General features: G+C 38.1%; 1 protein-coding gene across 2 annotated transcripts; it reads left to right on the top strand.

The window, feature by feature from the left end:
- Window positions 1-25: 25 nt before the first annotated feature.
- LOC146629099 (sucrase-isomaltase, intestinal-like) lies at window positions 26-27775 on the top strand. 2 transcript variants are annotated; one of them, XM_085359831.1, is made up of 48 exons: window positions 26-131; window positions 3467-3587; window positions 4043-4128; window positions 4381-4501; window positions 5248-5357; window positions 5518-5669; window positions 6569-6740; window positions 6918-7017; window positions 7267-7379; window positions 7472-7597; window positions 7714-7845; window positions 8091-8210; window positions 9879-9992; window positions 10153-10237; window positions 10620-10737; window positions 11480-11651; window positions 12471-12587; window positions 13279-13433; window positions 13853-13937; window positions 14075-14131; window positions 15608-15732; window positions 15909-15997; window positions 16236-16285; window positions 16529-16711; window positions 17192-17326; window positions 17982-18188; window positions 18285-18439; window positions 18713-18881; window positions 19417-19513; window positions 19836-19948; window positions 20442-20567; window positions 21053-21181; window positions 21328-21444; window positions 21556-21618; window positions 21695-21811; window positions 21904-21994; window positions 22100-22238; window positions 22917-23050; window positions 23229-23263; window positions 23438-23554; window positions 23913-24061; window positions 24520-24604; window positions 24767-24823; window positions 24967-25091; window positions 25369-25457; window positions 26145-26194; window positions 26996-27163; window positions 27358-27775. In XM_085359831.1, exons 2-48 carry the CDS (start codon window positions 3467-3469, stop codon window positions 27433-27435), a joined length of 5448 nt encoding a protein of 1815 aa, XP_085215957.1. In that variant the 5' UTR covers window positions 26-131; the 3' UTR covers window positions 27436-27775. The 2 variants fall into 2 exon arrangements, with proteins under 2 accessions (XP_085215957.1, XP_085215958.1); XM_085359832.1 differs by lacking the exon at window positions 26-131 and adding an exon at window positions 138-258.
- Window positions 27776-27906: the final 131 nt, after the last annotated feature.

Genomic DNA, 27906 nt, shown 5'->3' with positions numbered 1-27906 from the left:
AGAATGACACATGTAGAGACAAACGGCCAAAGTTCACAGAGTGAAAACACTACCAGCCTCACTATTGCAGCTAGCGATCATAACCAATTTCGCCTATCACCAAGAGAAGATAATCTTCCGTCTCTTTACAGGTGAGTTGAAGGACAGGGCAAAGCTTCATAACCACACCTCCAGAAGAAACACTTGTGTTATTGGAGGAAGTATGGCCTGATTTATCCAGTGAATGATGGTCTTTCACAACATCGTGGCAACCGCTAGGTACTGTCCACTGTTTGCCTTTTAAGCACTTTAGATGCTTTTATGGTTTTAAAACCTTAATCTTAATCTGATTGAAGTAACTATCAAAGCTGAATACTAACAATTATTGCCATACTCTTGATTTATGAGTGTGTGTTGAGGACACACTTAAGCATGACACAGCATAAATTTTGTGTGTGTGTGCTGTTGATATTTTGTAACTATTCCATTCTCTTGGGACACAAAATGCTGTAGATTTATGTTTTTATTACAGATTATGATCACCAACAATAAATGCTGAGCCTATAAAGAATTGACCAAATGAATGCCATGGAGAATAACATGTTGTGCTTTCTACTGTGGGCAAATGACTTTTCCATTATGCTATATTCGCCATTGATCAGATTAGACTACAATCCTTTACATATTATGTGACAAAATGATAACCATGTTGGATATTGTTGAAATGTAAATGGCCTACTGCAATTCTATCAACCCTGCACTTGTCACTTGTCCATTTTTCTGAGATGTTGTTAAGGAATAATAGTTTTTAATAATCCTGTTTGCGCAAAAATAGTATTTTCTGAATGTTAAATGTTTTGGTATTGCTTTTTTAGATTTATCTAAAGAAATAGGCACAATTTTTGTGGTTTTGCAACAGGCTGCTAGTAACAAAGTGCCTCAAGATACATTTTAAAAATATTTTCAGTGCTAAGTTGTTATGTGTAGGCACAATGTTGATTCATCAATTGAGTTAGGGGACTTTTTTTTATACACAAGTAATTCATAGAAAATGGTAAGCTATAATGGACAGGACTAAAATGAAAAAGCAACCAATTTCCAAAGAAAAAAAATTCAAAAGCCCTCCAGAAAGCCTGACGAACTTCTGCTCAGGACCACAGAGCTAGCTCAGGAATTTTGCCCAATGCTTTATGCTTTATTTACGAATTCCTGAGTTGTAGTGCAGGATCCTATTTTTTTCTTTTCTTTTTCATTAGTGTTGAAACTGAGGTGTAACACTGGATCTAGTGGATTTTTGCCACATATTAACAAGCCAACAGAGGTTGCATTAAAACCCATTATTACTTCCATAGTTGACTTCAAACCCTTGGAGACATTCTAGTTATGCAGCTATGGAATTACTTAACAACTGATAAAGACAACATCTAATATTATCAGTCAAATACACTTAATTCACTGTGCCGGTGAACATTTTTGATTTCTTTCATATGCTGGCTAACACTGTAATACTTGAGTGTGTAAGGTTGTAACCTAAAATGACAATTACCACTGTGGTAATTTCTTTGTGAGTTCTTTGTGCTTCCTTCCACGTTGACGAGATTCCCATTTCCAGATGCATGGATGCTGATAATATTCCCACCCCTGTGTTTCGCTGTGGGGATGGTGCTCTTTGGGTCTCTCCCTTCTTTTTCCAAATATAGACAGCATCTGTTTGAGCTTCCAGTATATATATTCAGAGTTATTATAGTTTTGTATTTTCTAAGTAGTTTTATTTTTATTTAATTTTGACTTTTTTGTTTTTAATTCGGTTTAGTTTCAGTTAGTTTCCAGAGCAGATTTTCTTATTCCAGTTTGCATGTTTGCATTACAAAGTTAAAGCACATCATTGCAAAGCAGTGTTTTGTGCTAAGCCTCAATAAAAAGGTCAGTTTTTCTGGGATCTAAGAATAATGACCAGGACATTTCTGAAATAATTCTGTTATTGTGTGCAAATCAAAATAATTTATGCTTTTTCAAAGAAAACTAGTAAATTTAGAAATGTAATGTTGAAAATCTCTTGCTTTGCTAAAAAAGTGTTTGGAAGAGGCCTAATAAATGTTTCCTTATCTGTACCTTTTGTGTGTGTGTGTGTGTGTCTGTTGTAGCTGATATTTAGTAACTATTCTGTTGTGTTGGGACACAATGCAATGCTGTTAGGGTGTTTTATTGTTATTGTTGATTTTAATCAAGAATCAGTCCTTTGATTATGTGTTTATTGCAGCATGTGATTATCAACAAATGCCAAGCCCATAAATAATTGACCAAATGAACGTGCCTTAGAGGCTAAAGTGCTTCACTTTCTAGAGACTGGATTTTTCTATCGTACAATATTCGCCATTTGAAACTAGTTCTCAACCCTTCAACATATCATGTAACAGAATGAGTGCCATATTGCTGTTGCTGAAATGTAAATGTGCTACTGCAACTATGTTACACATATTTTTTTATGAGTGTAATTGGTTTTTTTTTTTTTATTATTTGTGTTTTTTTGTCAGTTGTCTATTTTTCTCGTATTTTTAAGGAGATATTTTTAAAAAATAATCCAAACCAAGCCAACTTTATTTATGAAGTGCTTTAAAACAGCAAGTGCTGACTAAATGCAAACATAACATATTAATAGTAATATATTAAAAAATATATATTGCAGGGGATGCTGCACAGTGATAAACTGATAAAATGACATCCCAAAATCTCAAAAGTTGGGATGGGAGAGAGGCTATGTTCATTTGCTAATTATAGACTACTAACTATGGGTTTTGCTAAGTCATGGCTAAGTATGCACAATAATCTTTAGTTAAATTCTAACCACACAACCATGTCCATGCACAGTGTGCATGATAATGGGGTGATTTCTAACAGCCCGCTAAGCAGATTGTAGGCTACACTACTTCTATCGAATGATAGATGGTTTATGGCTTTGGGACCTGCATGAAACACACGTACACACACACACATACACACACACACAAAGTAAAGGGGGTTGAGTCTCTGTGACAATGCACAACACTTCCTCATCCTCTGGTTTATAAGGGTGCTACTGCTGTCAAACTTTGAGCACTTGGCCCCAACCTGTGGAGGGAACCAAGGTAAGACCACAGAGGCAGGCTGTTTAGCTGCTCAGCTCAAAAATATTACTACTTATACCTTACAGTATGGAGGAGAGTACACTCGCGTGAAACCTAATTGCTTGATGGGTGCATCTGCAAAGATTAGGCTAAGACTGTTGAACACTGTCTTCAATATCCAACTTTAGGTTTATTGTAGTCTCACATTCTCGTTCTTTACTGTAGGTAATTACATTTTCTGTCTCAGTTTTGCAAAGCCTTTGCAGAAACTTCAAGGTTGATGCAATGAAAATGTGAAATGTTAAACTTCTTATCCATTCCCGGGTTTTAATGATTATTGGCCTTTATAGTGTTTTGCTCATGTTCATTTTTGTGTGTGCTAGATGGGGAGGAGACGCTTCTCTGGCTTGGGGGTGACCGTAATGGATCTGTTCATGCCGATGACCGCGACTGCAATCACCTTTTTAGTTCTGTCTGCCACCACAGTATCTGCTGTCAAAAAGGGTAGGTGGACCACCGAGGCATGTCACATACCTTTAAATGATACCTCCTTTGAATCGAGTCCTTCATCCTGACTGCAGGCAGACAATATGCCCACTGGATAAATATCTATATACCACAAGTGCATATTTTTTTTAAAATCCCTGTGATGTGTCTTTTAGTGTAGGTAGTTCTGTTTGCACATATACAAATTACTCTTACTCTGATTTCAGTGTTTTTAGCATTTTTCTTTTATTATTGTTTTCTTATATATCTCTAGTTTGCTTTTTGTTTCTTCTTTACCCTTAAAATATTACATTACTTCCTTCTTTGCGTGTTTGATCATGATTATATTTCCCAATGCAGAGAATAATCTCCATATCAATTTACACTAGCAAAATTGCAGCATTTACATTTTATAATATTGATTTGATTGCTTGGCTTCAAGGAGATATTTAAATTTTTTTTGTTGTTGCCAGGAACAACTAAAGCATTTGTCCCTACCTGTCCCAACATTCCTCTTGGCGAGAGAGTAGACTGCTTCCCTGATCCTGGAGCTTCCCAGGTATAAGTCACCATAGTTTCCTAGAGTCCAAAGTAATGTGTGAACAGAATATGTTTTTTTTCCCCCTCAAAGAGCCTACACAGAAAAAAAGTTATAATCAGTGGGTAACTACTAACGTAATTTTTTTCTTGCACTGCTTATAATGTCTATTTAAACATTTGCAGTGGTGACAAAAAGCAGTAGTAATACTAATCACAGCATTAGTGACATTAATGCGGATAATAATAAAGACAACAACAATGCACTGAACAGGCGAAATGTGAGGCGCGTGGATGCTGTTGGAGCCCACGGGATGAGAGTAACGTTCCCTGGTGTTTCTTCCCAACCAACCATGGATACACCGTGGAATCGCAGGATTCATCAAGCCCTTACGGTAAAACACATTCCCCTTTTATTCTGTCCTGTTTTGGGACTCATGTACTCACTAACAGAGGAAAATTAAGTGGCCTTCTAGTTAACCGCCTCTTGTTCCTTCCACTTATCTTTTTCACATAATTTTTCTTTTCCTTTTTCACTTTTTTAACTTTGCCTATGGCAAAGTTTTTGGTATAAATGTGGCACTATTAACAGGTTTTTCTTTTTTCTACCCTCATGTGAAGTGCTGGGTATTTCATGCATTTTCCATCCATGAGCATAGTCAGATATGCATTATGACGTGAGTTTAACTGTCACATAAAAATGAACTAATTTCTTTTTTACTACATGTAAGTTAAAATGTCATCAAACACGTTGACATATTAGCGCTGACAACGTACTCGATAAGCTCTGCACCCTTTTATCACTGAATGACTAAAGTATATTGTTTAAACAGATTCCCATTTTAATTCACCCGACAATTTTAATGTGATGCTACAGCTGTGGAATGAGACAGGAATGCTTGCTTATAGTGAATCATTAGATCGTTAGGTTTATGTCTCTAATGTTACAATTTAAGTGCGCTGGGACACTGAGACGACTGTTAAATGGAAGTATGTGAATGTAACTGAATCAAATTGAACTGCTGCTGGTTGTCTGATACCGATGTATCCAATTGATTTCTATAGTATGTGGATATGATGTATTATGTGGATGATATATTAACCTTCTTACCATCTTATTGTCTTCTGTTTAATTTTGCAGTTCTTAAAGCAAACCTGATAAGAATGGATTCTCCGTCTTTATTCGGTGGGGAGATAAAACAACTGTCGCTTGAGGCAGAAATGCAGACAAACAATCGTCTCCGATTTAAGGTGAACACTTACACCGTATGCAAATCTGCAGCTTACAGATATATTTAATGGTCAAAGGATTTGGATTAATGAAAGGATGCTTAATACAAAAATAGCAATATACATGAGAAATTGTTACTGTGACTGTGAGATGAGGCCTGACTCCTTTCCTCTCCCTCAGATCTACGATCCCAACAGTAACAGATTCGAGGTCCCCCATGAACACATCAGCAGTCTTCCCAGTAACCCATCCATTCCCATCAGCAGCACACTGCAGGTCACACAGAAACCCTTTGGCCTTACTGTGCGCAGGAAGGAGAACCAGAAAGTTGTGTAAGCAATCACTCTGCGTAGGTGCCGTGAGTATTTGTTGTGATGGATGGAAAATAGGGTTGTGTATGCACATATGCCTGCACAAATAAAGACGGACGAGGATATATTTGTTAAAAAATTTATTGCAATAGAGGCTTGTTGAAATGATAACTTATCAGAATTCTGTCGCTTTAGACAACAGAGGATAGATACTAATAGATTATCAATGATTCTGTGCATCATTTGAAATCATTGTGTAAGAACTTCTGTAAGATAATGCCCATGCAACACGTGATTACTTTGATGGTGATACAAGTCATGCTTGGCTGGCCCTAGCTGACACCACATTGATCAAGTACTCCTCAGATAAGATAAATACAGATAACAGAAGAATGGAACTGGAAACGTCAGCAGTGTATGGCTTCTTTTGAAGACTAGACAAATGCTACCCAGAGGCCTTATTAGAGATTAATGGGCTGGCCTGTCTCTGTGTGTTTTTCCTCCTTGTTGTTTAATTTGCTCTAAAAACTCATCTCCCAGAGTAATTATGTTTACTTCTAGTTCCATTTCACTCTAATTCCTTTACTTACTTCACTCAAACATGAAGTCATAATTCTGAGTAATCATTAATCCTTAAGTTAATCATTAAGGAAAATATCTTTGGTATCAAGTGAAAGCATACCAACCAAGAACATTGCTTTTGAGAGATCCCATTAAATTTAACGTTTTACATTGCACTTATTTAACAGAATTACATGTAATCGGATTACTTAAAAGTCAGCATTTGGGCAAAAATAGATTTTTTTCAGGGTTCTTTGTTTCCCTCTTACCTGCTCTCCCTTTCCCCACATCCCAATGTATCAGTCTGTCTTTACACTTCCCAGTGATCATTTAGTCCTTTGTTTCCTCATAACGTTCAGGTTCGACACCACAATCGCACCACTGGTGTTTGAAGATCAGTACATACAGCTGTCTGCCAGACTTCCATCACATAATATTTACGGCCTCGGGGAGCACGTCCACAGGCAGTATCGCCATGACACCAACTGGAAAACCTGGCCAATTTTCACCAGAGACGCTTTCCCTAATGGGGTGAGGACAGCATGCACATGTTGCATGTGCTTCTTACAAGTCTGTTTGCCTTCTCATAGGGCCTATAATTGAATGCCTTGTAAGCTGATTATTCTGTGTAGTCACCCCCTCAGTTTCAGTAAGTGTCCCACATGCCTCTATTGTATACTCATTTGTCCCACTGTGGCTTCTCTGCAGGGAACACACAACCTCTACGGACACTATCCCTTCTTCCTCTGTCTGGAAGATGAGAGTGGAAAGTCATTCGGGGTCTTTCTCTTGAACAGCAATGCTATGGGTAAAGACATATTCACACAAATGCAAGAACACACACTAGCAGTTGATTAAAAACCAACAGAAAGTGTAAAAAAAAACCCCACCCCACACATATATATTCTGAAAAGGTGACGCATTTGCAAAAAAAAAGGAAATAAGATAAAATAACCTTTAATAATCAGACACGTGGGAAATTTGTGTGACTTATTTTAAAATCACAACATAAACTTATATTGCTATGATTAAGCTACTTTTTTCTGTTTGTTTCCAGATGTGACACTGCAGCCTGCCCCAGCTGTGACCTACAGGACTATTGGAGGGCTTCTTGACTTCTACATTGTCTTTGGTGACACACCGGAACAAGTGGTGCAGGAGTTCCTCGAGGTGATTTTACTAAATGCAAAACATGTGGCGCGAGGTTTCTTGTTGTGTGGCTCACTAATTACATTAAAAACACTTCCAATTATGCCGTTCAGCTCACTGGCAGGCCCGTCATGCCTCCCTACTGGTCACTGGGATTCCAGCTTTCTCGGTGGAACTACACCAACCTCGACATAGTCAAGGAAACAGTGGAGAGAAACCGTGCTGTGGGCCTCCCATATGTAAGATTCAGTCTGTTTGAGTTTTAAAATTCCTTTTATACATCAGACTCTCATTTGAGAATTGAAAATTGCATGGACATAGCATATCAATGCAGTGTTTTTTCCATCCCATGCAGGATGTCCAATACACTGACATAGACTATATGGAGAATAAAAAAGATTTCACCTATGACAAGCTTAACTACACTGAACTTCCTCGGTTTGCTGACTATCTCCATGAGAGGGGGCAGAAATACATCCTTATCCTGGTAAGAAGTACTTTGTGGCCATATTGGGTGTATTTATGTAACCTAGAAAAATAAGAAGAAATCATAAAAACTTCAAATCAAAAACAGACATCAAAGTGTTTAAATCATTACTTCTAGCGCACAGTAACATTTGCTACATCAGCAACACCAAAGAAGAAATGAAAATGACGGCAGTCGTGTAATTTTTATGAATTTATTGATTTGATTTGAGCATATATTCTTATGACTGTATCATTTGTCCCCAGGATCCCGCAATAGCCACCAGCAAGAGGGTTGGAGATGCTCCATATGAGTCTTATGACCGTGGCACTGCGAAGAATGCTTGGGTCACTGAATCAGATGGGAAGACTCCTCTGATAGGAGAGGTGAGCTACATTGTACAAGCCTGATATTCTGATGCATCAAGCGTATTTGCTTAGCAGCACCTGTCTGCTACTTACTCTGTTAATGATATCAAATACCAAAGGTACCACTCCTTTTATGTAGTTAATCTTTTTTCTTTTTTTTACTATATATTTACTATATGTTACTATATATTTTTACTATATACTATTATGTCTTTTTTGTTTTCTTTTTTTTTTTTTTTTTTACCTGTAAGACCAGTAAAACTAGACTATTACAGTACCATCATATGATATTGTTGTTGTTGTGACACAAAGTCACAAATTTAGTAGAAAAATACATGCTGTATACACCCTGTGTTCATCCACCTGCATCCGCTTGTCTGGATCAAATGTATTTGTGTTACTTTGTGGTTTATGAGTGCACACATATGTGTGGTTTGTGCTTTATTTACATATGTTGTTGTCTTTCGGCTATAAAAACAAAGGTGTCTGCCGCGGGACCTCTGCTGTTGCTGCATTTGTAATGAGGGAGATACATAAACAGACCTGGTATTTATTCTGCTTTTACAACCAAGCAAAAATTGCTTGGAAAGAACAAGATAAAAGCCTTTCCTGGTGGCACAACAATGTTGGCGTGCGTTAGAACATCATAGCAGGACCTCACTCAAACATTTCTGAACATTTCTGCTTAGTTAAAAAAGATGAGCGTAAACAGAGCAGCGGGGAGAGTGGAGGATTTAAGGAAAAGGTTATAAATGTAGACAAAGACATGTGCAGAGAAAGGGTAGGTGCAGATAGATGGACACAAATAACAGATTAGAAGAAAATCTACAGGGAAACAGATCGACGATCGCACTGAGTGTATGGTGACATACACAGGAAGCAAGACATAATGAGGGAGAGGAGACAAAGTAGATAGATGAATAAAGGATAGATAAGATGGAAGGTAGAAAGAGACTTTAGAAAGGCAGTACGCACAGGGCCTGATAGAGACATGTACAAAAAAGACCATAAAAAGGCAATAATAAAGTGACGTATGGAGTTACAGCTGCTGACATTTTATTTACACTCCTGTCATTATAAGTACGCAGCTGGAGATGATTAAAATCTAGTCTTGAAGGAAAAAAGATGGCATCTGCAAGGAACTACTTTGACCTTGAATTTCTGACCATCTGCTAAAAACATCTTCCTGTCATCCTAACACGCACACACCAAACCTCCACTCTTCTTAGTGGATGAATCATTTTTCTCAATGTGCATCACTAACGTTGACTTCAAACAGACGTGTCTACAGATTCTTATTGCATTATTGATTCTCTCCTGTTGCTCGGCTCATTTGTCTCTTTAGCCCCTTTATCCTTTACCTTCTCTCCTTTTTCTGTATCGCATCATCATCTCTGTTCTCTGTTATTCCCACGCCCCTAAACTGTTCCTCCAGCATCTTCATAGGAACACTGATTTCTCACTCAGAGCTCATAATTTTGGCTGTTCATGCCATCTCATGTTGTCTGCATATATGTTATTGTGTAAACTAACCTCTTGCTTTATTAAACGCATGTTAAAAAAGCTGTTAAAGCTTTCTCCCAAACCTGGAAGGTCAGGTGTATAAACAAAACACTGGAATATGAGTTATGCCTCAAAGTTTTAGGGTTTTTTGGTAAACATTATGTCACATTCTCTCCCTCCAAGGTGTGGCCAGGGGAGACCGTGTTTCCAGACTACACCAACCCCAACTGCATCGATTGGTGGGTGGATGAGTACGAGCGGTTCTCCAAGGAGGTCAAACACGACGCACTTTGGATTGTAAGTCAGTTGTAAATACATAAAATGAAGGTATTATGCATACAGGGGCTGCTAGTCAAATTGTGGGCTGGACATCGGCACCAATAAAGAAGCACCGAATAAATTTTACTCTCTAATTTCTTGTATATTTACAAGAAAATATTCTCATATGCATTTGCAGGACATGAATGAGATTGCTAATTTCAAGCAAGGATCATCGAAGGGCTGTGCTGTTAACAAACTCAACTACCCTCCCTACATTCCAAGTAAGAGACATTGTTTTCTATGTTCTGGTAAGCCATGATAATGCTACATATTTCATGAAATAGGATATATCATAGAAGTGCAGCTGAACGTCCAACAATAGCAAACATAGTGAGTTCATCAGGCATAGTGGATCCCCTGTGAAGAATTCTGAAAATGAATCTTCTGCCATGTCTTTTGTTCTGACCGTTTCCCAGACAGGAAGATCATAACTATGAAAAGCAGCTTCCCCTGATGCCACCCTTTTTATTGCTCTCGTTCCACTTCCTATTAAAGTATACAGTACATCAATGCCTATCTCATCCTTTCACTCTCTTCCTTTTCTGCATCCTGTATTCTCTCTGTGCTGCTTCTAACTTTCCCCTTATCTGTTCTCTCCCCCAGAAATTTTGGATGACCTCATGTACAGTAAGACTCTGTGTATGGATGCCAAGCAAACCTGGGGCAACCACTATGATGTCCACAGTCTGTATGGCTACTCTATGGTCCTGGCTACTAAGAAGTGAGTACACAAGCAGTGTAACATACATAATCTTCAAAATCAAGTGATGTAGAAGCAGAAGTTACTGACCCATGGCCCTCAACATGAGTTTAATGATAATTTATGTACACAAACCTAGAAAGGCGCGCTGATATGAGAATCTGGTAGGGGCTGGCAAACAGTTAAAGAGTGATTTGTACAGACTGCCTGAAATTCATGAAAACAGCTAGTTGACTGCACAGATACTTAAAATAAACACCTGACTTGTAAACACATCTGTTTAGTTTATTCCTAATGCCAGGCACATTGCATTAGCAGGCTTCATGCTAGCTTTTTTTTAGCGCTAACCTTAGCATAACATTAGCATAACTAATGGAACCTTAGCATAAATCCTGCTAATGCAAATGCCCATTTATGATAGATTAAATATCTTACATACTGTGCAATTTGCCTTATCTCTAAGATTGAAAGGTGCTAAACTGGCTAAATTTCAGAGTAACTAAACCAAAGAAAACCAAGAAAGAGTGTTTTTAGATTAGGGGAGACTCATGAGTAAGTTATAGCAAACAAATGAATTTTGTTTACTTTACATCTCCTAATTCTCATTTCTCTAAAAGTACAGTATTACCCCTCATATCCACTTTTGATACCTGTTTCTCTGTTACTTGTGCATTTTTGCTTTTTTTTGTCCCCCTGTCCTTTTGTAACTTAGTGATCCGGTATCATCTGGTTGTCTCCTTTCTTTCTTCTCTCCATCCCACAGAGCTATGGACCGTGTGTTTGGAGAAAACCGCTCCATGATGCTGACCCGCTCTTCCTTTCCAGGTGTGGGAAAATATTCAGGTCACTGGCTAGGCGACAATGCTGCCACCTGGAATGACATGAAATGGGCTATCCCTGGCATGCTGGAGTTTGGGCTCTTTGGAATACCCTATGTGAGTAGCAAACCTTCAGAAAAAATGTTAAATGCTAGCTGACCAAAAAGCTTTGAATATAAACAAAAGAAAGATGTTTTTTTTCCACTTTAGCAACATATAAAAGTATGATAATAACATTAACCATTATCACACACATATGACATGTGCAGATGCATAGAATAGGTAAAGAAAAAAATAAAACAGAGGGTTTCACAAACTATTTCACGGACACATATATGCCTAGTTCACAGATTTCAAACAACAGTAGAAAAACAGTGAGTCAGATGTACACACACACACTTCCCCAGCTGTGCACATCAGGCATTTGTATATACATGCCAGGGACTCCTATTGGAACTGTGTCACTGCAAGCCTGCCTTTTAGGTTTCTCAGAAGACACATATAGAACACAGGGCAAAAGGGATTTGGATCATTTCCCTCCCATTGAGCCTGCTGTAAAATGTGACCAATAAGTAAATAATAGAAAGCAAACAGTCTCTGCAGAGTGGCCTTTGAATGCAGTCTATTTTTTGGACTCAATTGTGCAATTAATGTAAATAAAGATTACAACCAACAGCTACTGCCAGTAAATCTCAAGTGGACTGAGCCAAGATCAAGAGAGACATTTCAAAAGACAAATAAGGGGCTAAGTTATCACATTGGTGCCATTTTGGCTACTATAATCTAGAAATATTTCATTATCAAATCTGTCTAAAATCCTTGACATTCCCTGTTCTCGGAGTTTGTCAAATATTATTCAACTTTCATTTTTCCAATACAACAAGATACACTTAAATTAGCTGGTTTTGGCTAAACGTCGATGGAAATGTGTTTCAGATCGGAGCCGACATCTGTGGTTTCTTTGACGACTCCCCTGAAGAGTTGTGCCGTCGCTGGATGCAGGTCGGCGCTTTCTATCCCTTCAGTCGGAACCACAACGCTGAGGGCTACAAGGTACTCTAAAGGCAGCTTTTTCTGTCACAAGTCTTATATCAGATGTCACTTTTTGCCTGTTTGGTCTAAAGTGCTGCAGGGTATACACTTCATTTCATTTCATAACACTTTATAGGTGCTGTAGAGCCCGAGCAGTTAAAAGCTTTGCATAGCTGGGGAGAGACAGCTGAAGTGTGACCTTTGCTTTGCCCTACTCATGGCACTCATCACATCCCATACAGCTAGTTCCAACACATACACAGACGCACAAACGAGTTATGGGATTAAAAGATCACCCAGATCAGATTAAGGACCACAGCCTGCCCTCACCACTGTCACTGAACTAGCATCACGCATAATTTGTTTTCATTTACTAGCTGTCTTTACGAACTTTACCTCTGGATCGCTCAAATGTAAAAAGTAATTAAAAAGCGTAATGTAAAAGTAATTTTGTGATTATTCATTATGAACAGGCCTAATGTGTATTTGTTTGCACTACCTCACCCATCCTTTTGACAGCTTTATTGCCACTCGATTCTTCTAATTCTCTAGTCCTTCTAAAATCCTCTAGTTTTTTACTTCCCTCGCCCCTTTGCTGTTTGATCACTTTTCCATTAGTTTATCAGTAAACCCCCCCACAAATCTTTATTTTCTTTTCCCATTACCTGTTCCTTATTAGCCTCATCCCTTTAATCCGTCTTTCTGTCTCCAGCCTCAGGATCCAGCTTCATATGGCGCTGACTCAGTACTGGTGGCGAGTTCTAAACATTACCTGACGATACGTTACACACTTCTGCCTTACCTCTACACAATGTTCTACAAAGCCCACACCACGGGGGAGACTGTTGTACGTCCCGTCATGCATGAGTAAGTCACTCAGCATATTGTCTTAAATCAATTTAGTACCAAATAACAAAAGGAAAAATAACGATAATAATGAGATAAAAGTGATTGTGACATAGAAGTGAAAAAATGATTGGAGATTACTCCAATGATTCAATCATTGTAAAGCATGATGGAAAACTGGCATGATTAGCCGATGTAAGGACAGCTAAGCTATGAGGCCTAAACTGAAAAACACAGACAAATTAAAAAGAAGGTATAATCAGCAAATAAAGACACAGAAACAGTAACAATATATAAACAATATGAAGCTTTTTTTTAAAAAAAAAGTTGGCATTAAACAGTGGAACATTAAACATATAGACCTTAATCTAAAATATATTTTAGTCAGTCACGACATGATGACAGATATCTAATTTCACTTGTATTCCTCCTCGTCGTAGATTCTACTCTGATAGTGAAACCTGGACAGTGGATCGCCAGTTCCTTTGGGGAAAACACCTGCTCATCACACCTGTACTGGATCCTGTAAGTGAACACACACAAACACACTCCCCTACTCATCTGTTTTCTTCTTTTCCTTCTTGCTCTTTCTGTATTTAGATATATAAAATTATGAAAATGTGAAAATGGCTAAAGACGCCTTTTGCTCTTGTGTTGTTCAGGGCGTAGACATGGTGTGGGGATATGTACCAGATGCTCTGTGGTATGACTATGAGTCGGTAAGAACATGTTCTGGTTGATTAAAATGTTTTCCATAAAGCACGACTATTTCCTTTAGTGTGATTGTCTTGATAGATCTATAGAAAAAAAAAGCAGTTGTATAATTAATTCAATTTGGACACTGCACTACTTTCAGGTCAAATTCTTGCTGTTTTCAGGAAGTTGTCCAAGCTAAGTGCACTTCCAAAAGTAACTGTTTTTAGGTACAATTGCCATAAATCAGACAGTAAAGTATGAGCAGCTGTTAAAATGTAGCAAACCCAGTTATCGAGTTAAAATAATATCTTCAATATAATCTGAACAAAAAACAACTGCCTTAAAAATCCCATTGAGCTGAATTAGCACAATAGGTATATAAGAAAATAGATTAAAAAATAAAGAGATCAGATAGATGGAGCATCATGTTACACTGTGACAAAAACATGTTTCACATGAAAGTTCTTTGTTTGAGATCGTGAGACTAAGGCGATAAGACAGAGTGGGAGTGAGAACAAAGAGCAAGAAAGAGGACAAGGAGAAGAGAAGAAAGAGACAGAAAGATAAAAGAGGTGTTAAGTTCCTTTGGGACCTTATTTAGGCGCCATGGCGGTGATGGAAAGCATCCACCGATCAGATGAATGATTACGCTGGCTGTCATGCTGCTGGACCCTTGTCCTGGTTAGTCCCCCGTTATTATCTGGGTAGGAGTATAGAAGAGTGGAGGAGTAATGATGCAGTGAAAGTGACCATGAAAAACAAGCTACAGAGCAAAGAAATACTGCAAAAACAAATCGATAAGCAGTGGAATGAAAAGAAAGGGCAAACGTTGGACAGCACAACACAAAGACAGCAAAAACCAGAAACAAGAGAGAAAAACAGGACAAGTAGAAAGGAAGATGAAGATTAGGCTGCTGTGAGCATGTTGTCTTCAAGTGATTAGATATCAACTGTGGTTGATTGTGGGCCAATAAAGAAATGAATGGAGGATAGAAAGACAAAACAAAACAAAGAGAGCAATGTGAAGTTTATCTTTATAATATTTTGAAAACCATTTTAACACCCAAATGTCATGAAGCCTGTCGTCTAAGGTAAGACACAGGTTTAAAAGTTGACTGATATATAATGAGGTCCAGTGTTATTCAACATAATGTAAGGAAGTCATATATTAGTGCTTAGTCCACTTGTACAAAATGGAACAGCTACTCTACAAATCATAAGTCTTTTACTAATTATAGTGTGCTATAAAGGACATATTTAATTATTATGTCCTTTTTTTAGTTGATACGCCCCTTCTAGTTTTAAACTGGAGTTTAAATAACAATTACTAATGATGACTAACAGATTTGAGGGATCAGGGCACCCTGATTAAATTGAAACTGAACTAAAACACAATTAAAAATCCATATCTAAAAATGAAAAGTTAATTGCATGGATTATTTAGCACACAAGAGGAAAGTTAGGGATATAATATTTTATTCTTCTGTCCTTCTGATCAGATGCAAAAGCTAACAGTCCGAAAAACACACATGGAAATGTATCTACCAGCTGACAAGCTCGGATTACACATCAGAGGTGGAGCTATCCTCCCCACACAGGAACCTGATGTCACTACCACATACAGGTATACACACACACACACACACACACACACACACACACACACACACACACACACAAATGTGCGCATAATTTTATACTGCACAATTCTTTCATTTTATTGGACTATATTCATTGGATGGATTTGTTCATTTATTCATATGTTTGTAATTTTACATTTGTTTCTGTATATTTAACTAGTCGGCGTAACCCAATGGGTTTGCTCATTGCTCCTGATGACAACGGCAATGCAGATGGGGAACTATTTTGGGATGATGGAGATTCCAGAGGTATTATCTCTTTTCTCATCTTTTGCCTTTTTGTTTGCAAATGTGTTGTATCTGGGGCACTACAAGTTTGGTTGTTTGTTTTTTTTAGCAAAAAAGTTAATTAATTGATGTGACTCTGAAATCACTTTCAGTTGGCTCACTTACATTAACAAGTAGAAGTGAGCCACTTTGCTATGTACCTGTGAATCACTCGTGTTCATCTACTCAGACAAAGATCTGCACATCCTTCTCTTTACAGATACAATTGAGAATGGCAACTACATCCACTACAAGTTCTCTCTTAAGCAGGTGAGTTCACCTCACAAAACCATGCAGCACTTTTTCAAATCCAGCCGACATGTTCCTTTCAATCTGCGCTAAAGTTCAAAGTTCCAAACCACATGAGAATTTTAGCTTTTCCTGTCCATAATGTGCATTTCTCATATGTTAACATTACTCGAGGGCAACAGTGAAAATAAATGCTGTATCTCTTAAATCTGGGATAATGTGTAGAAAGTCAGATCGTGTGATTATGTATCTGCTGCCTTGCAGGGAGTTCTGACTATGCAGGTGACCCATGCTGGTTACAATGATCCGAACAACCTGAAGTTTGACAACATCACTATCCTTGGGATACCCGTTCCTCCCGTGTCCATCTCTGTGACTCATGTTGGCACCACAAACTCTACTACCACATTAGAACCCAGCAACATCCACCACGATGGAGACAAGAAGGTAAACACATGAATGTGCATCGACATGATTACGTACAAAATAAATGTAAAATAAAAACAACATTACTGTTTTTTTCATATCGAAGGAAATTATGTTCGCAAAAAAAGTTAATGTACAAAACACATGGTGTAATAGTGCTAGCAATGCTAACACCATGTTACTGTTACTCACGTGTCAGCAGAATGTATATTTTAAAACGCCACACATTTATTTTTATCTCCAGTTGAGCATCAGATGATCAATGCAGAGGCAAAAGTAAAAAAAGATTTACAATATTATTGTAAGAATAATTATTAATTGCTGTAGGAACAACTAATTTAGAAACATTACAAATAATTCTGAAATGAGAGGACATCCATCATCAAGCCCACATTCTATCTTGAGGAAGCAGGTTTTGAGCTCACTAGCATGGGGAAATTTGAATTCAGAGACAGCTCAGAAAGGATCACCGCAAAAACATTTTCCTCCCTTAAACTTCAGGTGCTGTTCCTGCGTGACCTCAGACTGACCCTCGGGGAGACCTACGTGTTGGAGTGGGAAGTGATACGCATCGACTGCCATCCAGAGGAACATGCGGATCAGGCTAACTGCGAGGCCAGAGGCTGCATCTGGGATGTAAGTAAAAAATGGTCATATGCTCACATACACATGTGTTTTTCTAAAACACAAGATAGGTGCATATGACAACGAAGTATAAACTTTTTCTAAATAATTTATTAAGCAAGTAATCCTTTTTGAATCCTGTTATTAATTCAAAATAAAAAAAATTCTAAGCTTTGATCTGAACTGTTTATGGTGCATGACACCTGTTCTTACTGCCATAGTGTCAGAATCAGGTATCAGGTATGAACAGGTAGAAGCACCAATCATGACTGGAGTGAGATGGGTGCATATTCAATTCAATTCAATTCAGTTTTATTTAAACAGCGCCAAATCACAACAACAGTCGCCTCAAGGCACTTTATATTGTAAGATAGACCCTACAATATTACAAACCAAGACAAACCCCAAAGTCATATGACCCCCTATGAACAAGCTATTTGGCGAGAGTGGGAAGGAAAAACTCCCTTTTAACAGGAAGAAACCTCCAGCAGAACCAGAACCGGTTGGGGTTATTAAAAATAAGATAACGTTTCTATTTAAGCCTTTGATGTGTTGCTTTTGTGACTATTGCTTTAAATTTGTTAATTTTGTAGAGTCTCCCAGCGATTTTAGAAACAAAGTTGCACATATTTAAAATCTCTATGCTTTCTTTTATTTCCCTACGTAGCCAATTACCAGTGGACAAGGCCCATGGTGCATCTATCCTCAAGACTATGGTTACACTGTCACGTCAGTACGGGAAAGAAGCTCGGGCATGACACTTGACATCACTAGGAACAGGAAGTACAGGAGCAGCGGTCGTCCACAGTCACGGGATATTGACACACTCCGTGTTGAGATTAATTATCACACCGGTGAAATGCTGCAGTTCAAGGTCTGATTTTGCTCATTTATTTTTTTGTTCAGCCAATGGTGCATCTGTATTGATTCTACCTATATGCTAATGCAATAACAATTCCTCCGCATTCAGATCTTTGACCCAAACACAAAGCGCTATGAGGTACCAGTGGGATTGTCACTTCCTGCCACTCCTGAGACTGATGAGAACAAGAGACTTTACAAGGTGGTCATTGTGAACGAACCATTCGGCATCCAGGTCATTAGGAAAAGCACAGGAACCGTAATGTGAGTATCTTGGCTTGCATTTCCAAAAAAGTTGGAAGTTGGCATGCTGTGAATTAATTGTTGATTTTATTGATTTTTTGACCTTTCACACAGTGATTTCAAAATATTCTTCCTACTGCTTATTTTTAGTACTCACTTACAGAGAATTTAAACTTCTCTAGTTAAATAAAGCAAAGATAGGGAGAAAGGATGAAATTATTTTGTAGATATGTCAAACATATCGCAATTAACTCCCTCCCTCTCTCTCCCTCACTCCTCTGTTGCATTTCTTAGCTGGGATTCATCTGTGCCAGGCTTTACCTTCTCAGACATGTTCATCCAAGTGTCAACTAAGCTGCCATCTCAGTATGTTTATGGTTTTGGGGAAACAGAGCATCTCACTTACAAGCACGATCTCAACTATCACACCTGGGGCATGTTTGCCAAGGACCAGCCTCCTGGCGTAAGTATCACACTAACACGCATACTGTAACATCGCACATGTGCATATGTATCTGCAAACAATGTAAAAAAACGAGTGCTACTCTCTATTTGACAATATTTAGTTGTTATTTCTACTCTTGATGCAGAGATTAAAGCATAACTTCCCTGAAGGAATGGTTGAAAGGTATAGATTATTTAGGCATTAGTGTGTTTCATCAAAACTGGTTTCATGCTTGCTGTATACAAGAGCACCCTGCACTAAATATCTTTAGCAGCACGAGCTGTAGAGGCTATAGAGATGACTTGTAAAGAACCTGCCAGAGAATTTAAAGCCCATTCATGATACTTTGATGAGATTCTGTTGACATGAGAGTTCACCATGACACCATCACTTTATGTCCTTGACATTATCATGGGTAGTTGCTAAGCTTAAAAAATAGCTCCACAGGGTTCAGACAACTGTTAAGGGAAATAAAACAGGGGAGGGGCGTGCTATAGTACATGTTAAACATGGTCCACACTTGATGCTCACCTTTTGTGTGTCTCTGCTGCAGTACAAGATGAATTGCTATGGAGTCCATCCCTTCTACATGGGCCTTGAGAACACAGCTGATGCTCACGGTGTGCTGCTGCTAAACAGCAATGCAATGGGTAAGCGAAATACACACACATCACGTTGGAACTGATGAATAAACACTATTGCTGGTCCACTTTTGCATCTACACATAATCACACATGCGCACATGTTCCTCTGATGGGGAGATATTTGCATGACCAGCATCACAAAATAAGCACACCCCTGCTTTTGTGTCCTTTGTTTTCATCCCATGAAACATAAACAGATGAACGTGCATTACACATACTGTTATATCCATACATTTCTTGCGAGGATAGTAATTCCTACTGTAAATTTAATGTACATTTTAAAGTAATGAAAATGTCACGTAAATGTCTTTTTTGCTTTGTTTTGTAGATGTGACCTTCCTACCTGATCCAGCTTTAACCTACCGAACTCTGGGTGGCATCCTGGATTTCTACATGGTCCTGGGACCTACGCCCGAGATGGTGGTGCAGGAGTACACTGAGGTACGTCTTCTGGACTTCTGGTTTGTTTGCGTCTATGTAGTTTGTGGGGTATATCGTCATGGTAACTTGTGTCGTAGAACTAACCAGAGCAGGGTATGCTTCAAATAAAAAGTTCCCGTTGGTTGCAAACAATTTTATATTGTTCTGCAATTACTAATATATGAAACAGGATACCTATTTGTATTTGCTCACCTTAAATCAAATTCACACGTAGTCTAAGCTTACATTTTTATATGTTTTATTAATTTGCTCTCAGATGCTAATCGTGTCTTTTGAGAACCGTTCACAGTCAGCATTTTTGCCAGCTTTCCTTTTTGTGCTCCAAATAGGCTAGATGTAATTTACAGGGCCCTGACTCTGGGCAGCTGTTGATAAAATACAGCACCTTACTTTTTTGCTTCATTGTGCACTCTTATTTAGCCAATCCCGCATAACACCTTTTTCCCTGTGCTTAACACTTTTTGACATCCTTGTTTGTTTTTCTTCTTAACAGTTGATTGGACGACCTGTTCTACCTGCCTATTGGTCTCTTGGGTTCCAACTCTGTCGCTATGGTTACGCCAATGACAAGGAAATAGCAGACTTATACAAAGACATGAGGGCAGCTGCTATACCCTATGTAAGTTCATGGAGACAGGATGTTTGTACTTTCTGCAGTTCTGTGGCAGAATATATTATTCAGCGATGGAGCAAGTGTGCACACCTATGATATTTGTTTATTTAAATAAAAGACATTTAATTTATGAATGCTTGTGAAAAAGAGAGAAAGTCTGCACAAAGTTTAATAATTCAATTCTTTAAACATTCGTCTAAAGGAACCATTATTTGTTATGACATATTTATTAATTAAAACCCAGCTAATGATGCCTTGTTAGCAAATGATTTATAATTTAAATACTATTCCTGTTTTCATTTTAAAACGTGATTTAGCTGTTTAGTGCTTTAGTAATGGGTTTATTTAAAAAACAAACAAACAAAACAACTTTAAATAAAAGTTAACTGTATCCACTCACTATATAAAGTGCATTCAGGTGAACATGTGGCAGGCTGTTCAAAGTTAGTTAAACATCTGTTCATTTGAGCTTGAATTGCTGTCTGTTCCAGGATGTGCAGTATGCAGACATTGACTACATGGAGCGTCAGCTGGACTTTGTCCTGGACTCAGAGTTTAAAGGACTGCCTGCACTCGTTGACAGCATGAGAAAAGAGGGCATGAGATTCATCTTCATCCTGGTAATGACATATTAGTAACTACAGGGAAGAAAAAAAGATGTTTGAATGTGATGGTAGTCATTTATATCTGCAAAGGATAAATGTTATTGAAAAAGTAGCCACTGTCTACCACTGGACACACAAGACTTGTGCATATTTATTTCCAGGATCCCGCTATCTCAGGCAATGAGACCCAGCCCTACCCAGCCTTTGCGAGAGGCAAAGCAGCAGATGTTTTCATCAAGTGGCCCAAACACATCAGTGATGGAATTGTGTGGGGCAAGGTAAGAAGGAATGAAAGGTTACATGAGGTTGGACAACATGTGTGTAGCTCAGTATGTACTGTAAAATAAAGCATTTAAACTCTGTGGCTTTTTTGTGGCTTTCTTCTACAGGTCTGGCCTGATTATCCCAACGTTACAGTAGATGAGAATCTGGACTGGGATACCCAAGTACAGGTACAATAATATCCATTCACCTCACCACCTCAGATATATTTAATATGTGCCTAAACTTAAGACTTCTCACCTCCAGCTCTACAGGTCATACACCGCATTCCCAGACTTCTTCCGGCCAGAAACAGCACAGTGGTGGCACCAAGAAATCAAAGAATTCTACGAGAAAACGATGAAGTTTGATGGCCTTTGGATCGTGAGTGTCCAGAAGTAGAAAATGTAACAAAGGCACCTTTATACCAGATGTCCTTTTCACTCTCATCATCTGGACTTTACCTTTCCATGCAGGACATGAATGAACCTGCCAGTTTTGTCCACGGCACAGTTGATGGGAAATGTCTTGGTGATCCAAAACTAGAGAACCCACCATATATGCCACGTAAGGCTGAATGTTGTCTTTGTTCATCCTAATTAGATTACAATAATAAGAATAATTAGGTTATTAAACTCATTATGTTTATCTACATGTGCCTGCATTTTGCAGCCTTGGAGTCCAAACATCTTGGCTTAAACCACAAGACTCTGTGCATGAACAGTGAACAGATACTCAGTGATGGAACGAGAGTCAGACACTATGATGTCCATAACCTGTACGGATGGTCGCACACCAAGCCAACCTATGAGTAAGTGAATATGCATTTATATATGTGCCGGTTCATGTGTGTGTGTCGTTGCATATCTGTATGCGTGTTTTTGTGCGTTATTGTTTTCTTTCCTGCTGACATCAGTATCTGTGCAGGTGCTGTTATTGTTTTGTATTTAAGAAAAGCAATTAACCATAAAAGGTCAAGCGCTCTTTTTTATTTATTTTTTTTTTTTACATATTAAGCATCCAGGATATTTCATCTGAGTAATGCAAATCATGCCAAAGATCTGTTTTAATATGTTGAAGCAGACAAAATTGTCATCATAATCTAAATCCATAATTGGAATAAAGTCCATATGCATATAGGTGAATAAAAATAATGTAAATGTAAGACTGAAAATTCATATCTTTCAGCATGTTTATTTAACTTAACAATGTGAAAATACATTTGTCCATGAAGTGAAACACTTTTCTCACCGCAGAGAAGAATTAGCTGCAGAAAAGGATACGCGGACGCTCAGGCTGTTAGCTCAGTTGCTTTAGCTTAATTTAATTTAAAAAATAGCACCTTGGATAATTCATTTCTATAATAAATGAATAACTGCTTTAAAAGAAAGACGACACTTTTATGTTATTCTAATTGCTCGGCTATGTATGCGCACGTGTGTTATTTGCATGTGTAAGGCAAATATGCTTGTCCTTCTCCTTTGCACAGTGCCCTTCTGGACGTGACTGGTAAAAGAGGCATAGTGGTCACCAGGTCCACCTACCCCTCTAGTGGAAAATGGGCTGGACATTGGCTCGGAGACAACAATGCCAGCTGGGACCAGCTTTACAAATCCATTATTGGTACACATACACATTTATTTTTAATTTTACTCTTCTGCATAAAACGTGCTGTTCGTAATTGTGTTTTGAAAATATATATTTTGTCTTTAACACATAGGTTAACATGATCCCAAACCCCTAAAACGAAGCAAAAACTCTAATCAGTTTACATAATTTCCAATGTTTCTTTGCTCTACAGGTATGATGGAGTTCAGTCTCTTTGGAATCCCTTACGTAAGTATCATCATCTCTCCTGGCTTTGACCCTCTGAGTGATCTTGTACTTACTAAATAACATACAGTAGCTTAAATTGAGTTTCATTATTTACATCTTGAAATGCAATGTGTGATTTGATTCAACATGATGCTTAAAAATACAAAAGACTTTGGGTTTGACTCTCTCTTTCAGACCGGGGCAGACATTTGCGGGTTCTTTAATAAACCTGACTATGAGATGTGTCTCCGTTGGATGCAGCTGGGTGCTTTCTATCCATACTCACGCAACCACAATGGCAAGGGCAACCCGGTGAGTGGGTTAAATATGCATCCATAGAGATGGATTGGATTGTGAATTTTAAAATCAGCTTATTTGACTTTTTCAGGTTTATATTTGTGCAGTCTGACTTAAATTACTAAACCATCATTGGATCTTAAAATCTAAAGGTTTTAAAATGTATTTTTGCTCTTGGATTCAGTGCCAACAATTGAATTATTTCATTATCTATAGAATTAATTTATTTTTACACCAATCTGGGAATTAGGAGTTTGTCTAGTGTCATGAACAGTGCCATGAAAATGGTGCTTTTACTCATGAACTTTGCTTTTTTTGAAGCTGAAATTTTGAAACTTTTAAATAATAATGTGTTTACATTTTTTTCTTTTAGAGACAAGATCCTGTTGCTTGGGATAAACCATTCGCCGAAGCAAGCCGGGATGTCCTGAACATCCGTTACACCCTCCTGCCCTATTTGTACACGCTGATGTATGAGGCACATACAAAAGGAAACACAGTGATCAGACCACTTTTGCACGAGTAAGCTTAGATCACAACACACACAAATACACAAACACTACTAACAAAACATCTCTGACTGGCTGCAGATGTTCAGTTAAAGTGGTAGATAAAACTCACTTTGGTTACCCATGACTTTTGTATGGAGTTTAAGTAATTTGCTCATGAGAATAACTAGAACTGGTAAGAAAGTTAGAATAGTTTTTCTTGACAATTGCACTTCTTTCATATCGGCATTTCAAAAGCTCTCTGAGCAAGGCACTGCATGTGAGATGATTAGCTACACTTGGCAACTTCCAAACATGAACACGTGAAACTCTTTGAAAAACAAGATCAATTTAAGTGACTCTTAAAAAGTTGCAGCTGGTATTTAAGGAGCTGGCTGGCTGAGTTTAATTGGCTTTCATCTGGAAGCCACTGAATCCTGAATGAGTGCTTGAATACTGAGGTTTAATGGCGTCTGTGCTGCTGTATCGCAGGTTTGTGGACGACAAATCTACATGGGAAATCTACAAACAGTTCCTTTGGGGACCTGCCCTACTTATCAGCCCCGCACTTGACCCGGTATGCTGTAACACACACACACATGCACACACACACACACACACACACGCACATACACGCACACACACACACACATACACACACATTTTTTTCCCCTTTTTCTTTTAAATGTCTACACCATTAGTGTTGGGATTGATTGTTTTTATTTGCGACTGATTTCAGGGAGTCACAAATGTGAATGGCTATCTTCCCAACGCACGCTGGTATGACTACCACACAGTAAGTATTTGTCTATAGCAATAACATTTAAAAGCAAATATTTGTTATCAATGCATTTGCATAATTCTGTTGATTAAAAGATGCCTTCACACTCTACCTGTGCCTCTAGTACTTTAATAGCATTCAATCATTTCTTTCATCAGGCCGGAGATGTTGGAGTGCGTGGCCAAATGATTAACATGCCGACACCCTTGGACCATATTAACCTGCACATCAGAGGAGGATACATCTTACCCTGGCAGAAGCCCGAGAACACTACATACTACAGGTGAGCACACATTATGCCCCATACAGTTAGCTACAGGTCTGCATCCTGTGTGTAGCGTGACCTGTGTGCTTGTTTGTCGGTTAGTGAGAGAGAAACACATATTGCTTGTGTGTTTGAATGTTTTTAAGTGTGAGTGGGAATGAGAGGTGGGACACTCAGGTGATGATCATTTTCAACAGTAAGGAGATCAGGCCCCTGTTTGTTCTCAGCATCAGGTTTAAACAGACGGTGTCCTTTAGATATCTGCTACAAACATTTCCACTGCTTTTTTTTTTAGCCGGAAGAATCCTCTAGGACTGATCGTCCCTCTGAGTGACAGCGGCACCGCTGAAGGATCTTTATTCTGGGATGATGGCGAGGGAATTGGTAAGTGAAAGGTCCCTCTTAAACACCTACACCTATCAACACACCGAATAGCATGGGGTTTGACATTTAATGTATGTGTTTATAGAGTGATTATTCACACATGCATATACACACAAACACACAGAACACAGTGCTATTTTATTTTAACATTTTAGTAATCCTGTTAGTCAGTAGATAAACATCTTGCCAGCTCTTTGTTGTGTTTTTCTTTTAATGAAAGGCAATGCTGCTTTGTCAGTCCGTCTGCTTAAATTGAAATACTTCAACAAACATTCCTTTGGACTGCTATTAAAATTTAGAGCTACTTTTTTAATCCCCAGTCCTGATAACGAATGGTGATTTTCTAGCTGTCTTATTTTCTTTTCTCAATGCATTACTTGCTTACCTGGTCATGGTGTCATTCATCCAACCAGTTCCATGTTCACTTATTCACGCCACCAATTAATTATTCACCCATGTGTATATTTACTCTGCATACGTTAAGCCAATTATCTACTTATTTTACTTAATTGTTATTGTTATGGCTCGTCTGCTTGCGAGTCATTACTATCTTACATCATTTTTATATTTTCTCCATTTAGTCAAATGAATATCAACTCAAGTCTTCATCGGCACAAATTCTCACGTATCCGTAAGTTGTCTCTGTGTCAGTTATTTTGTTTTCATGTTCGTATTTTCTCTCCTCAGACACGGTGGAGACCAACAAATATCTTCTGATCTCATTTTCAGCACAGTCGGTGAGTTCAAGAGCCAACTACGTATCGTGTTTTTTTTTCATTGTCATTATTACTGTAAATGCATGCTTTAGCATTCAAAATGGCCAAATTAAGTGGATGTCAAAGGCTAACTGTTAGCAGTTGGTGGTTTGAAATATGTTTTTCTTCAGATAAATTTCTAACTTTAGAAAATATTTTGACACCGGTATTAAAAAATAGAAAAGAAAAGGGAAAAGAAAAATGTTTTAGTGCTTTAATGATATAATATTAACACATAATTTTAATTATGTCAAAGCAGATAAGTGACCATTATAGTAAAAAAATGATAACTCAGTAGATGCTTTCAAATTACTCAAGAGCAAAGGTATTTTGTGCTTAAATTTTTGTGGCTTAAAATGAACATGCTTAGTCAGAAGAGAATGAAATGTTGTGTTTCTTCTTCCTCGACACCATTTAGTTAAATAAAACAATAAAAGCCACAATGTAGTCACCACCAGTTTTGTTGGAAGGTTTCTGCAAAAGTTCATGTTTAGCAGTCAGACAAGCTCAAAGCATTTCTTTCACAAACCTGAAAAACTTGGACATGATCTCAGAGTAGATTTAGTATCTGTAGATACACCAAAGGGCTTAAAGTGTCTTCCAGTGCCGATTGTTGTCCAACATGTCATACAATTACCGCAATCCTGTAAAACTGATAGCTGGTGGAATTTATTATTATTATTATTTTGTTTATCAGTGATACAGATCAAATATGTAATCATTTGCACTGGATGTATTTGGTTTTCATTAACCCTCCTCCTTGTCTCCAACCCTCTCATTTAGAACACCTTGTCCAGTCAGGTGACCCACAATGGTCTTACTGCTGGTGATCGGCTGAAGCTGGGCGTCGTGAAGGTTTGGGGTGCAGGCAGTACTAAGATCACAAAGGTTACCCTGACTGTAGCTGGAGTGGCACATAATCTCACCCCAGAGCACAACGTTGACTCCCAGGTCAGTGCATTTGTGGGATGCTCATTTTTGTTATACACATCTAAACACTGTAGGTTTCTCTATTTAAATGTAAATAATTAAAGAGCGTTATTATTATCATTAATATTATACAGCTCACAAATAACGAAGAACAGGCCACGTTAAATGAACGAAAGGATTAAGTCGCCCTCTGTTTTCTCTGCCTCTTCTTATAGGAGCTGATTATTGATGCGACTTCAAAGGATGTTTATGTGGATCAGCCTTTCATCATAACATGGCAAACCAGTGTCTGAGTGCGCTATTTGTGTTGACCTGTAAAAAATTAAGATATCTATGACTAATGATGGAGTAATTTAAATTAAGAAGTGAATATAGTGCATTTTCTCTGAACATGAAATCTGAAACCTCAGTTTGTACCAAGTACAAGAGTGAAACTGTCCTGTTTACTACTGTTCTGCACTTCTACGTAAACGTCAAGCTATATTTCAGAACATTATCCCATCCACCAACTGCTGTTGTTAAAACGTGCGATACTGTAGAATCAGTGATAAGAATAATGGTTTAGCTGCTTGTGTTAAATGAATCCAAGTGCATTAACTGTATGTATTTACCATCATTCTGATCTGATAAACAAGCCACAAATAAATCAAACAACTAAAAGTGTGTTTGTTGTTCTTCTCCTGTGTGTCTCTGTCTTCTTGTTGGTCATATTAGCCAATGAAAAATAGTTTGGAATGTCAGCAACAATTCATTAAGTTGTGGAG

This window comes from Diplotaxodon limnothrissa, linkage group LG7 (genome assembly GCF_057381915.1).
Source record: "Diplotaxodon limnothrissa isolate DT_005_m linkage group LG7, D_limnothrissa_male_GT1.1, whole genome shotgun sequence".
In the NCBI taxonomy this organism is placed as follows: domain Eukaryota; kingdom Metazoa; phylum Chordata; class Actinopteri; order Cichliformes; family Cichlidae; genus Diplotaxodon; species Diplotaxodon limnothrissa.
Note: the sequence above shows the minus strand (reverse complement) of the source record. Positions and strands in the feature narration are given on the sequence as shown.